General features: G+C 41.6%; 1 protein-coding gene across 2 annotated transcripts in view; it reads right to left on the reverse strand.

Annotated features, from left to right (window-relative positions):
- Myo1d (myosin ID) overlaps positions 1-13,381 on the reverse strand; it is a 307,146-nt gene that overhangs the window by 121,966 nt on the left and 171,799 nt on the right. For both annotated transcript variants that reach the window (XM_059271334.1, XM_059271332.1), the window contains one exon: positions 3,576-3,799. In XM_059271334.1, coding sequence (XP_059127317.1) covers positions 3,576-3,799 — 224 coding nt within the window. The remainder of the gene's footprint in view (positions 1-3,575; positions 3,800-13,381) is intronic.

Below are 13,381 nucleotides of genomic sequence, written 5' to 3' on the forward strand. Positions count from 1 at the left end.
ATATCTGGATCCTAACTTCAAATTCTTAGATTTATATATTTAACATGGCATGTCTGTAGAGGTCAGGAAGCCAGAGAAGACTATGGTGGGGGAGGCTTTAATAGGGAGGAGGATGTAGGAGAACACACGGGACATGAAAGAAGAGGGGGAATACTGGGGTAAAAGGTTTAGAAAGGGGATGGGAGAGTGGGCTGAGCCAAGAAAAACTAAGAATGCATAAAAAAGAGTAATGGAAATACACTACTGTGTAAGATAATTTAAAAAATACAACAAAAAGGGAGTTTGAATAAAAGTGCTCGGTAGGTATAGAAATGCTATTCACAGAGGACATGCATTAGTAAATGAAAATTTCAGTGCCAGGTATGGGATGCCTCCCTATGAGTTATCAGTCAGGAGGTTCCAGCCCTCCCCCACCAATGACACAGGCTATTGCTGTTTCTCAAGGTTGTCCACCATAAGTTGTTGGTGACCTTACTGCTGAAGAGACTACACACACTGGTTGTAGGACATAGAGACCTGAACTTGGGACTGACTGGGAAACTTCCTCCCTGATGGCCAGCTTTTATAGTGCTAGAAGGTTCTATGCAGGCCACTGGGAGAGAAAAGATAACAATGGTCTTACCCAGTGTGGGAACCTCCATGCTACAATACTAACCTGCCAGGCAAGATGTGCCCACTAATCCAAAACGGCACTACTACTATGGAGGCAAGCAACCACTTTCTGATTAGATTTGAGGCATTCTCTGCAGGAGAGAATTTGACTACCACTGTAAACTTGGTCAAATGCCCGCGGCTGGGGAGGTTATAGGCCCCAGAGGGGAATCGACTATTGTTGTTTTTCTAAATGCTCTTGTTGTCAAATTGCTTGCTAAATATATGTTTATACTCATAGGTTTGTGTTGCTTTCAACTTCAGTCAGAGAAGTCTCTTTTTGCAGTGGGCAGTGGCTAGTGCAGGTATTTATAACTGGTCAAGGTATTAAAATAAGTGACATTCAATGCTCAGCCCTAAATGGGACATCTTTATTACTTCCTCCCCATAAGGCTCAGGGAACACTATGGAAGAAAGAGTGGAAAGAATGTAGGAGCTGAAGGATGAGGAGGAGTGTTGTGAAATGTTTTCTGGATGTGACAGGGCCATTGGATTTATGAACTCAGACCTGCACAGGATCAAGCCAGGCAAAATTCCATTATGGATGAGGAAGAGGCTCATGAAGTTCTACCCCTAGCTAAGGAGCTATTGGCAGTTGATGGCTGTAACACATAAATCATGATGCATACCTGTAATCTCAGCACGTGGGAATGGGAGGCAGGAAGATCAGATGTTAAAGGTCAGCCTTGGCTATATAGCAAGTTAAAGACTAGCCTGAGATATGAGGTATTGTCACACAGACACACACACACACACACACACACACACACACACACACACACCCCATTACTAATTTTTTCAAAGTTACACAGCCAGTCCAAAGACAGCCAAAATTTTTTATGAATTGGTTCTGGGGTCTGGATTCCTTATCCCTCTATGGTGCTGCCTTTGTGTGTGTGTGTGTGTGTGTGTGTGTGTGTGTGTGTATGTGTGTGTGTATGTGTGTATGTGTGTGCTCACATATGTACTTGCACTCCAAATTGCCTAGGCAAAAATTTAGAAGGCTATTAATATTTCTAGAGTGGTTATCTCAGAAGACAGAAGAAAAATAGGAGTGAATAGTATGGTAGATCTCAACTTTATATATAGCATATTTCTCACTTAGAAACAATGAGTATGAATTTAAAAACAAACTTTTAAAATCTGTAGAACATCCAGGCAGTCGATAGTGTTACTAAAAATTTTCTCTGCACATGAAGAAACTTGTCAAGACTGAAAGTTACTACTGTCAGTGCTGTATCTGACAACTGAGGGTTGCTTTCTCTGCTTTCCCTTACTTTATATTTTCTGTCCCTTTTATTGCTGTCCCCTTCTTTTTGTGGCACTGGGGACTAAGTTATTGAATCTAGGCCTTGTGCATGCAAGACAGGTACTTTACCACTTAGCTATGTCTCCAGCTCTCTTTTCACCTTTTGAGGCAAGGTCTAAGTTACCCAAGAACTTGAGATCCTCCCACTCCAACCTCCTAAGCAGTTATGGCTGTGGGCCTGCACCAAAAGTTTTGCATCGTATGGCTTTTATAAAGTGCAAATGAGATACATATTCATGAGTTTCCTGTCATGTGACTTCTCTATCTTTGGGTACAGTCTATTAATAGAGAGTCAACTCTAATGAAGACTAAAGTCTGATTTAGCATACAATTAAAGGTAGTTCTTCTACATTCAGAATATCAAATAGTGCTTTTTAAAAGAAATTATATCAAATGACTACATTTGGGATCTGTTAGTTTGGTTAATGTCACCAGATGATTATAGTTAAGACAGCACTAGATGTCATCCTTACTTCATATCTGTGGGATCTGCATCCTTGGGTTCAACTGGCCTCAGGTGGCTAGTATAGTTAGGTCAACAATGGTTGTAACTCTGTTGAACACATGTAGAGATTTTCTTTCTGATTACTCCTTAAACAACACAGCAATAACAACCACATACAGAATATTTATGTTGTATTATGTATTAGAAGTAATCCAGATTTAAAGGATACAGGTTCTACTAAAGTACTACAACATCGACAGGTGTGGTGGCACACACGCCTTTAATCCCAACACCTGGGAGGCAGAAGCAGGTGAATCTCTGTGAGTTTCAGTCAGGCTGGTCTATAAGGGAAGTTCCAGGACAGTCAAAATTACATAATAGAGAGAGCCTATCTCAAAACCAAAACCAAGAAAAAAAGAAAAAAAAGAAAGAAAGTACACAGCATTCTATGTTAGGAGGTTGAGAATCTAGAGTCTATGGGGGCCTGGACAATTCTCTGAAGATATGTGAGGCAACTGTCTCTGCGGCACACATGCTGTCAACACATAAGCTAAAAAACTGAGGAGGAAGGACTTCAGCAAAGACAATCTCGGATTCAGGGCAGGCCACAATAAAAATTAAGTTGGGAAGGTCCAAATTTTCCATGGGTATTCATTTTAAAAAAGCATGGCCTAAAATAGTTGTTTTGTCCCTTGGCTGCACTTTAAAGCCACCGGGGACTGTTAAAGACCTGGGCCCCATGCTCAGCTCCATCAAACAGTCTCTGGTGGGCCTGGGACTCAGGAACTCCTGAGTCAAAGGCACAGTTGGACTGAGCTGCTGCTCTGATAGGATCAATGTGACTTGCTAGTTTGAAGTATGTGTGTTGATTTTAAGAAAGTTATTTATGTCTTTTGCTAATGACAGGAAGTGGGGGACAGCATGCTGGTAGTTTATCTTAAGTGTGGCTTAGATCCAGGAGTTGTGGCATGTTGCTGTCAAGTGCTACAGGAAAATTACGTTGACAGTTCCATTACTTTGAGAGGTGAGCAGATGCCCTTTGAAAACAAAACCAATCAAACACAAGATAGAGGGGTAAATGTCACAACAGCAAAGAGCTGAGCCAATACGACGGCCTAGGATTTGGGAGTGGGCCACTATACAGGAATGTGGTACTTGCCAAGTTATTACCTATTAAAAATTGACTGCAGAGCCTCCTCAAAACGGCGCAGAACTTTTGGTGGGGTTGGCCACTTCACATGCTTCCCGTAGTCTTTCATGTTCTTGACACCATGGAAGCGTCTGGCTACCTCGTGGATGTACGACTTCACTTTATAGCGCCGGTAGTACCTGATTATTGTCAGAGCTGCCTTGGTCCTCTTGTACCGCATTCGGGCCAGGGTGCCACGCCACACCTTCAGGACAGAAGAAAACCAAAAATGTTGCTGGCTGACTGAGTAGTAGGTGACTTTGGCATTACAGATGGTTGGTTCCTCTCCTTAACCAGCTCAGCTGGTAACCTGCTTGGTGAATAATCAGACAAAGTCTGTTGATTCCACTTTCTGCCAATAGATGGTGCCGGGAACCATGGTCCCCCCCCCCCCCAACCCCTACATCCCTCCAGGACCTAGCCACTCATAATTCTACAGAGAAGTGTGTGTGGTATTTAAAGTGGTTTTAACTTTATTGTCATGAAATGAAGAAAACCAAAATGCAAGTATCTGTAGATAGATAAATATTTTAGGAAAGCTGAAGTCAAGTAAGATGAGTCAGAGCCAAATGCCATAAGCATCTATAGTGTTTTAGGAAATGGAGTTTCACACAGATCACACACACCGGTGGTAAGTGGAATGCCACTTTGGGTTTTCAACCGGATTTACACAAAGCCTACGCTCCCACTCTCTCTAGGCACGAGATAAAGTCCTGAGAATTTAATATATTCGGGGGGGGGGGGGGAGGGGGGGATCACTATCACATGAAGGGCCAAAGAGATCATCAGTATTATATGAAGTTTTCTTGCATGTTTCAGCAACTCAGAAATTAATCAGACAATATATAAATGCCAAATTTATCTAAGCATCCAATCAGAGATACTTTTTTTCAAGATCCTGTATCCATGTACTCCTATTTTGCAATCTCTTGAGCAAAGCTGAATTTGATGTAATCTTTGATTGAACAAGGCCCTTTCCCTATACATTCTCTCAACCACCAAATTTGCTTTCTTCCCTACCATTTCCCTTTTCTGCTGTGGAGTCTTTGTGACCTCAGATGACTAACCATTTTTTCCTGCTAACTGCTACCCCCATACCTCCCTTGCTTCTCTATTCACTGCTGTGCCTTAACCACCCAGTCCCGTCCTTATTTCTCTCCTTGCCCCTGACCTGAGGGGGACAATGGTTTCAACCCTGAATTCAAAGCCTACAGTGTGGGTTCTCCAGTCTCTCTCTCAGGTTTCCTGCAATTCCTCTTGAATCCCCATCTCTGCTCCCCAAACTCTCCTAAGACGCGTCTGCACTGGCTCCTTTATTTAGTTGTTTCGAGCCCGTCTTCCGGCAGACTCCGAGTGTTCACTGTGTGCTGGTCCTGTTCTCCCTCTGCAGTCTGCGGCAGTGTGTGCGCACAGATTTGTTTGCACACCACCTGGGAGGAGGTTATCAAGGGAGCCGGATGGGTAAAGAAAAACACAACACACGAGGGAAACGTGGTGTGTGAGCAACGTGTGATGGGAACCTAGAGTTCACGTATCGCCAGTACTGGAAGACAATGAGGTGATGACAATTCTCTCGTTCTCTCTCTCACGCGGCATGGGCACAGCAGCCCTTTTTAGTCTCAGCGGCTCCTTCCTGTAGCCGAATGTGCTGTACAGATGGCTGTGCTACGCCCCCACCCGAGTGCTAAAATAAAGGCCCCTTCTTTGGTATCTTGAGAAACCAAAGGAACACAATTAGAGGGTGGAAGTGTGTGATTCAATTTCTTAGACAAAACACATTTTTAAAGTTTCATACTGTTTGTGGCTTTGCTTTTCAGAGGGGAGAAATTAAAACTTTTCTGGTGCCCATTCCACATACAAAGTCAATCTTTTAATTCCCAAGAAGTATTTTATAAAGCTTTTTATTAAACAGTTTTGGTTAGATTCTTTAAAAAACATTCTGGGAGTGCTTTTCAAGGACAGTCTTCAAGTTCATTTATGTTGTTGGTTTATCTAGGGTTTGGATTGTTGAAAAAAAAAAAAAGTATAAAAATGCTTAGAATGAAAGACCTTTCCCTGACACCTGCCCGTACTTCTCTACCCTGCATGCTCATTCTTCACAAACAATTTCAGCTGTTTCCTCTGGGACCCGCTGTCGTATCTGCAGATAATATACACATACTGTCCTGTTCTGATAGTGAAAACTGGACAGTCACCTCTCTCACCACTTCTGTCCTTTCCATAGCCGTCAAGCCACTTTCAGGGGCTGCTTTGTTTGTTTGTTTTTTTTTTTTTTAGGATCCACCATACACAGAATAATTCACACACACATGTATTGCATTACATTGTGTATGACATATAAAATGGGCTTCTCATTGACAAGAGAGTATGGCTATTCTCCCATTAGCTTGTAAATGTGTTTTTACCCACAGTTTAGAACTATGAGTAAAATTTCTAAAACCTCTGACTTAACTTTTTAGTACACCTTGTGCTAACTTTTACCAAGTGCTATCCTAGGCCCATCAAGTGACCAGCGACACTTTTTAGAGGGCAGGCTCATCCACAGAGCCTTTTTCTTGGAGTCTTCCCTGTGACCTTATGCTCCTTTGCCTGTTGCACAGCTCCTGCCCCGAGCCTTTACAGACCACTCCTCCATACTGGCTTACTGAGGCTTGAGCTTCGTCTTGGCTTCTTTCTCTGCAGCCATTTCCACATGGCTGGTAGGTTTCTATTCTCTTTATTATCCTTGGAAGTACAAAGCAGTTGCTTAAAACGTCTGCTTCTCAGGGTGCAGGGACAGAGGAGGTGACAGGGCGCTCTGGGCACAAACTCCCCCCGTCTGAAGCCTGGTGCTCTCACAACAGCTGAGCAGACATGGGCAAGTCCCTCCACCTCTCTGCACTGTAGACTTCTTACCTGTAAGATGGGATGGTGATGGTGGTACCTCAGTGCTGTGAGGGTGAAGAGAGACATGGAAAAAGGGAAACAGTGCCTGGCCATTGTCAGAGCTTGCTAGGATGGTTTCAAAGTCTATTCCGTCACCGGCAGGCTGCAGGACTTTTTTTTTTTTTTTTTTTCTGTAAATGCAGACATGTTTGCTTCTGTCACATGTCAATGTGACCTGAAAACTCATTAAGGAATGTAAGCCATTCATTTGTCCACATTCAGATAGTGCTCTATTGGGTGTTACTCCATGCTTCCATCTACAAGATGCATTGAACCCATGGTTTGCCTCCTGTACCCAGTCTTCTAGCTACCCAGGAGGGACAGGAAGGGAGTCTTGGTTTTGGGTCATTGTTGGTATAGTCTTTCGTTAATTCTTAGAAATAATCACTTCACTAAGTCTGGAACTATGTGGCTTGTGGCTTGGTATTCATCTTGAGAACATTTCTTGGTTCAGGTGTAACAGTAACTGCTAATAGCTGCTTCCCCATTCCTCACCCTCTTCTGGATAGACCAGAAGCAGGTTAGACAGAAAGTCCTGCTGACTCTTCCTGCCTGGGAAAGGAGTCTTTTGGGTGGGAGAAAGGCTCTCAGCAGAGGGTTCTGTTTTAACAGTGACTGCTGACACCTTCAAAGCAGCTCTGACTTTTCAGACCCACCCCCCTGTACTTCTCCAGGCTCCCTTTTTCTCTTTGAAGAATATATTGATGGTTTTTTTTGGTATCCTTCTTCCAATTGGGTCCAATTTTTCTTTTTTTCTGGATGACACTTCTGCAAGTTTATAATATGAAGTTGCACCTGTTTGGCTTCAGAGTTGAGGGCACATTCTTCAGGACTCCTTGGAGAAAGTGGCTCATGCATTTTTCTTTATAATTATAGTATGACATTTACTTTGAAAGTGTATTGTTTCTGCTTTGCAAACACAGCATTTCATTAAGAAGACTGTTCCATGAACTCTCATGTGTCTGTGTGGGGGTGTTGCCGCTGATTTTCCATCCAAGGGTTAGCAGGATGAAAATTAAGGTGTAGGCCAGCATGGCAGCGTATGCCTTTAATTCCAACACTCAGGAGGCAGAGGCAGGATGATCACTGTGAGTTTGAGGCCAGCCTGGTCTACACAGAGAAACCCTGTCCAAAAAAAAAAAAAAAAAAAGAGAAAAAAAGAAAAGAAAGAAAGAAAGAGGAGATGATGATGATAATGATGATTATAGTATAAAAGTTTTTCATTTTTCATCTCTGTTTAAAACTGCACAAACTCTGCAGCTCTGTTTAAAGCTGCATTCCTCGGGTGTTTGGGGATCTTGGTTATCTATGCTGAAGACAGCCCAATTGGAAGCTCTTTTCATGAGCTTTATGGATGGTGGACTTTCCTACAGTGGCTGGGGACTAGCCATTTGTGAGGGACTCTGGAATGTAAATATGGCAAAGCACTTTTCTCTACTAGGTTTCCCTGAGTGAGAGAGAGATAGGGGAGGCGCATGTCTCACTCTTCCCTATCTACTCTTTCATTTAATATTCTTGGATTCAGTATTGTGTCTTTCTCTTGAGTCTGGTGTCCCCAAGCCCAGGACTTATCTGAGTCACCGTCTTCAGGCAGTAAACTTGGTGTCATCGATGAGAATGAGATTGAGGGAGTCACCAGCTCTTTGGTGTCTGAAAGGAGCCCTGGTAGCCCTTTCTTCACTCAGCTTTTCACTAGTCTCCTTCTTCAGTAGGGAAGGCACCTGGTCCTTCCCACAGCTCGGGGAGAGGAACTGGCAGCTTTTGTTGTCTGCAGACAGGAATTTCTCCACCTTCTTGGGGCAGTGACCACTTGTTCACTTCCAAAGACTGTTCCTATCACTTGTCTGCTGTCATGTGCACTATGGCTTTATTTACGGGTTAGAACTACCCTGCTGTTTCGGGGCTGTGGAGAGGAGATATAAACACAATCTCTACCCTAGTCAGGGGTTTCCCAGCAGCATCTGGACTCTGAGTTTTCCTTTGGCTCACACTTCCTCAGTAGTCAGGCATTTCAAAGCAGCATCTGGCACTCATTACAGGTCAATTATGAACCTTTGCTTTAGTTTCAGAAGAGGCCAGCTTGCCTCATGTGTTTTGTTTTCATTTTTATTCTAGCTGTCATGGGCACTGGGCCTTTCTGTCTTACGTTTAATACAAATCACTACCTCAGACCCTTTCTAGTGCTCTCTGAAGTGGGTATTCTCTTGGTTCCCACAATTAGAATTCTTCAAAATTTAGCTTCCTAGGCCATCCATATTTTAGAGGGCCTTTCTCCATTTCTACGCTCAAATGCCCAGCTAGTTAATTTGACAGGTTATATCTGTTAAAGAAGTAGTAGTGGTTAAGAGGGTATATTTAAGTACCAGGGTGAACTTTGAGAAAACTGTAAAACACATATAATTTATCATTGATACTCATATACTTCACCCAATTTAGAATGTGATAGTTATATCCAATTTGGCCTCTTCTAAGAGCTATTTAGAAAGAATTTTTTAAAAAAGACTTATTTATTTATTATGTATACAGTGTTCTGCAGTCCAGAAGGCGGCACCAGATCTCATTGCAGATGGTTGGGAGCCATCAATTGATTACTGGGAATTGAACTCAGGACCTCTGGGAGAGCAGCCAGTGCTTTTAACCTCTGAGCCATCTCTCCAGCCCTAGAAAAGGTTTTTTAAAATTAATTTTTTGGTTAGCACAGGAGGAAGTGGGTTTCACAGAGGTATTTTCATACATATACAGAATTATACTTTGTTCCTGTCCATCTGTCATTGCCCTCCCCTAGCTCCTTCACAGGTTCCTTCTTCCCCTCAGGAGACCCCTTTCTGCCTTCATGTCACAATATCCTATTGTTCTCCCAGGAGTTATTTTAAAGCAAGCCTCAAAGACAGAAAAATATTCCTCTTTTCCTAAAATATCTCTTTGAGGAATGAAATTAATAAAGACCCAGTGTGCTATTTTAAAACATTTTTATCAGAATGGCAGATTAGTATGTATCAAGAAGATAAAATCTAGTGGGTATAATATATGATTTTAGTATAATTCCTGAAACAAAGCCCCTCAGTATTATATATAAACTAATAATATTCCAAGATGACCGATGGGTGGGAAATCTAAAAAGCAATGAGGTAACCAAATCTTCAGTCAATAAACAAATGTAAAACAATTTTTAAAAAGGAGACATAGAGAAGCACATGTGAATGGCTATCATTATAAGCCATTCTGATGAACCAAACTATTGTCACGGGGTGGGGTGGGGTAAGATGGGGAAGTATGCCTGGTAGAACATAATTTAGAAATGATGGGTGCTGGAGAGATGGCTCAGCGGTTAAGAGCACTGGCTGCTCTTCCAGAGGACTTGGGTTCAATTTCCAGCACCCACATGGCAGATCACAGGTGTCTGTAACTCCAGTTCTAGGGGATCCAACACCCTCATGCAGGCAAAACACTAATGTATGTGAAATAAAAAGAAATAAATTAAAAAAATGATTATCCTGGGCTGGAGATATGGCTCAGTGGGCAAAGTGCTTGACACTCAAACATGAGGACCCAAGTTTGAATCCCCACAATCCACATAAAGTCACATAAAGCCAGATGCAAACACATCTATAATCCCAGTGCTCCTACAGAGAGATGGAAGGCAGATACAGGGGAGTCCTGGGCACCTGCAGGCCAGCTAGTCTGGTATAGAGCAGAAAAACAAAACAAAACAAACAACAACAACAATAAAAACCCCCAAGAGACCTTGTTCCAAACAAGGTGAAAGGCAAAGAATGACAGTTGAGATTATTTCATGACGTTCACAGATGTGGTATGGTATATGTGCTCGCACGCGCACGCGCACGCGCGCGCGCACACACACACACACACACACACACACACACACACACACAATGAGATTAAAAAAAAAGTCCATTCTTGAGTTGCTGTCACGGAATGTGGAACACTATCTGAGGCAGGAACCTTTGTTTTGGGCTTGCATACTTCAAGTACAGCCTCGCCCAGATCTCTTAGCTGACACGGTGTTCAGCCCACTGCTGCTCACTACTGACTCCAGCAAGGCAATGACAGGATCTGACAATCTCCTTGCAATTCTAACTTGAGGTCATTTACTCCTAGGGGTACATCTCAACATTAGCCCCATCAAAACCTAAACGGCAGTTATTTTGCAGACAAAAGGAAACAAAATTGCCTCAGTGAACAGGCTTAGTAATTCTGAGGGACTGATATCAGGACTCAATCTTGTTCGAAAGGAAATACTCTGTGGAACTGTATTGAAGTGACTGCTTGCTTTTGTTTGGTTTTAGTTGCTTGAAAGCAAAGGTACAAAATTGAACTTTACAATCTTCCAGGTCAAGACTACTTCTACACTGCTTTTTGGTAGAGAACTATAGTGTTTTGGTCAAGTCTTATGAGTTTGAGATGATCGAAAGTTGTGGGGTGTTTCAAATTTGTCTCCTTAAAAAAAATTACCTACTACATCTTTGAGCCAGATGCTTACAAATGTTCTCAGTTTTGAATGGTTCCCTAGATACTCAAAAACCCAGAACCAGCTATAGGTATATCTTTCTTTTGTAGAGTCCCTATAGTGAATTCTGAAACAGGCTTTTTGCAATGTTCCTTTAAGCGGGGGTTTAATATTCATTAAGTTTGGAAAAGCTGGACACTGAAACTCCTTTTTTGGAAATTTACAACTCACATTAGCATAATAGATGCCCTGAGATGTTCTAGATACATAAACCTCTCATATACATTATATAACATTTATATTTTTAACACATACTTGACTGTAGACATTTCTGTATATGTAGACACCTCACTTGGAACACAATTAGTGTGTGCCTCTCTAAAACATGGTACTTTGGCACAAGGAAAGAAACCAAGAAAAGCAAATTCAGGAAGGCTCTCTGCCTTCCACCACCTGCCTGAAAGTAGGTCATACGTTTTTCCAATGAGAAAGCGACTCTCCTTCCCAGGAAGATAAGAATACTCAACTCAGCAAGGAAGTCTCTATACTCAGAAGTGTTTGCATCAGGTTTTTTCTACAAAGGACTTTATCTTCCATTTGCTCCCTCCTCTGGTTCTCGCTTCCTTATTGCCTGTCCAGGTACTGGCCTATAACCCCTAATCCCCTTTCTTTTGTCTAGTGCACATTGTATTGCCCTTTGCTGAAGTGGTACCACCTCCTCATCTAACCACTTCTCCTTTAGGTTTTTCACTACTTTCTTTTTGTGAAGCTTCTATGCATGTAAAAATATTAACATTAATAAAAATTGTACGCCTTCCTTCTGCTAACCTTTGTTCATTTAGCTTACAGACCCTAGCTACTAGACTTCAACAGATAGAGAGGAAAAGTTATCCCTCATTTACAATTTCCAAAGGATCACATATTTTATTTATTTGTTTACCTTTTCTTTGTTTTTAGAAAACATAATGAAGTATTATGGTAATGACACATAATATCTGGAATTCCCCTTAAATAGCCAAGTGCAAATGTACACAAAAAAATCTGTATACAGCTATGTCTCTGTGTGCATGCTTCATCGACATACACAAAGAGACCCAAGAACAAGCATGACAAAGCAAATATAGAAAAAATTTTAACATTTGGGGCAGCTAGGTGAAAGGTATATGCACAGAAATTCTTTATATTAACCTTGTAAGTTTTCTTTAAATCTATAATCATCTCAAAATAAAATAAATTAAAAATTGCTTTTAAGTTATAGAGAAGAAATTGAAGGATATATTTCTAACAAATTTTCCTTAAGTGAAATGGTCTTTATATGTGTGTATGTATACACACATACAGACACACATTTACAGTTGAAGTAGTAGGCCAGTGAGATGTTCAGTAGGTAAAGATGCCTTCTGCCAAGCCTGATGGACATGATTTTGATACCTGGGACACACATGGTAGGAGAAGAAAACAGACTCCCAAAAACTGTTCTCTGGTTTCTACACTTGCACGATGGCATACATGTACCCACAGACATAAACACACAAATAATAAATGCACAAAAATTTAAAATTGAATTGGTGATCTAAATGTTCCTTATTTATCCATGTTTTCTGAACACAGGTGAAGGTATATACATCAAACTGAAAATGATATTGAGTGTTTGAGTATGTAAATGAGTCTATGCTAGTTAAACAAATTGGAAATTAAGAACACTAAGCTAATGCTTATTTACTCAGTTCTGGAGTTACACAGAGAGTACTACACAGGGCTATACTCATACTAAGTCACATTAGAACCTGAGGAGAAAGGGAAAAAAAATCAAGAATGTGGATCTTGCTTTTATTTAAAATTCTGAGTTTTGGTAACCTATTCCTATCCCCCCCACATTGATTTCAGTTTTAAAAATACTGTGATGAAAATAATCTACCCTGATTAAGTTTCTGGCACCACCTTAAATTTCATATCCATGGAGTGTCTATTCATCTAACCATAGTCCTTTACATAACAACTGACTGGGTTCATCAGCTGGCAGCCTGGGGGAAGGACTCCATGTAAGGTGACTTGCATATGTTATCTCATTTAACTCTTATAGTGGTCTAAACAGACGATCTCACAGCAGATACTAAAGCTGTGTCTCAGGCTGTCTAGTTCCAGCACTGACCACAGTGTCTCCTGAGGAGGCACACTGGCAGCAGTGCGATGTCCACAGGGCAGGCAGTCTCATCTGACCTTCTCTCTGAGCTTTTCTAACAGTCATCAGGAGTGCTGGTTTCAAACACAGCCCAGTCTGCACTCCTCATGTGAAGGTGGACAGTCCCCAAATCACCAAGTCTGAACTGACACGCTCTCTTTCTACGGCACAAACAGAACTTTTGTTGTGAAGCTTTCATGAGAAGAGGTTTA

The sequence above is a fragment of the Peromyscus eremicus genome, chromosome 8a (genome assembly GCF_949786415.1).
Source record: "Peromyscus eremicus chromosome 8a, PerEre_H2_v1, whole genome shotgun sequence".
NCBI lineage: Eukaryota > Metazoa > Chordata > Mammalia > Rodentia > Cricetidae > Peromyscus > Peromyscus eremicus.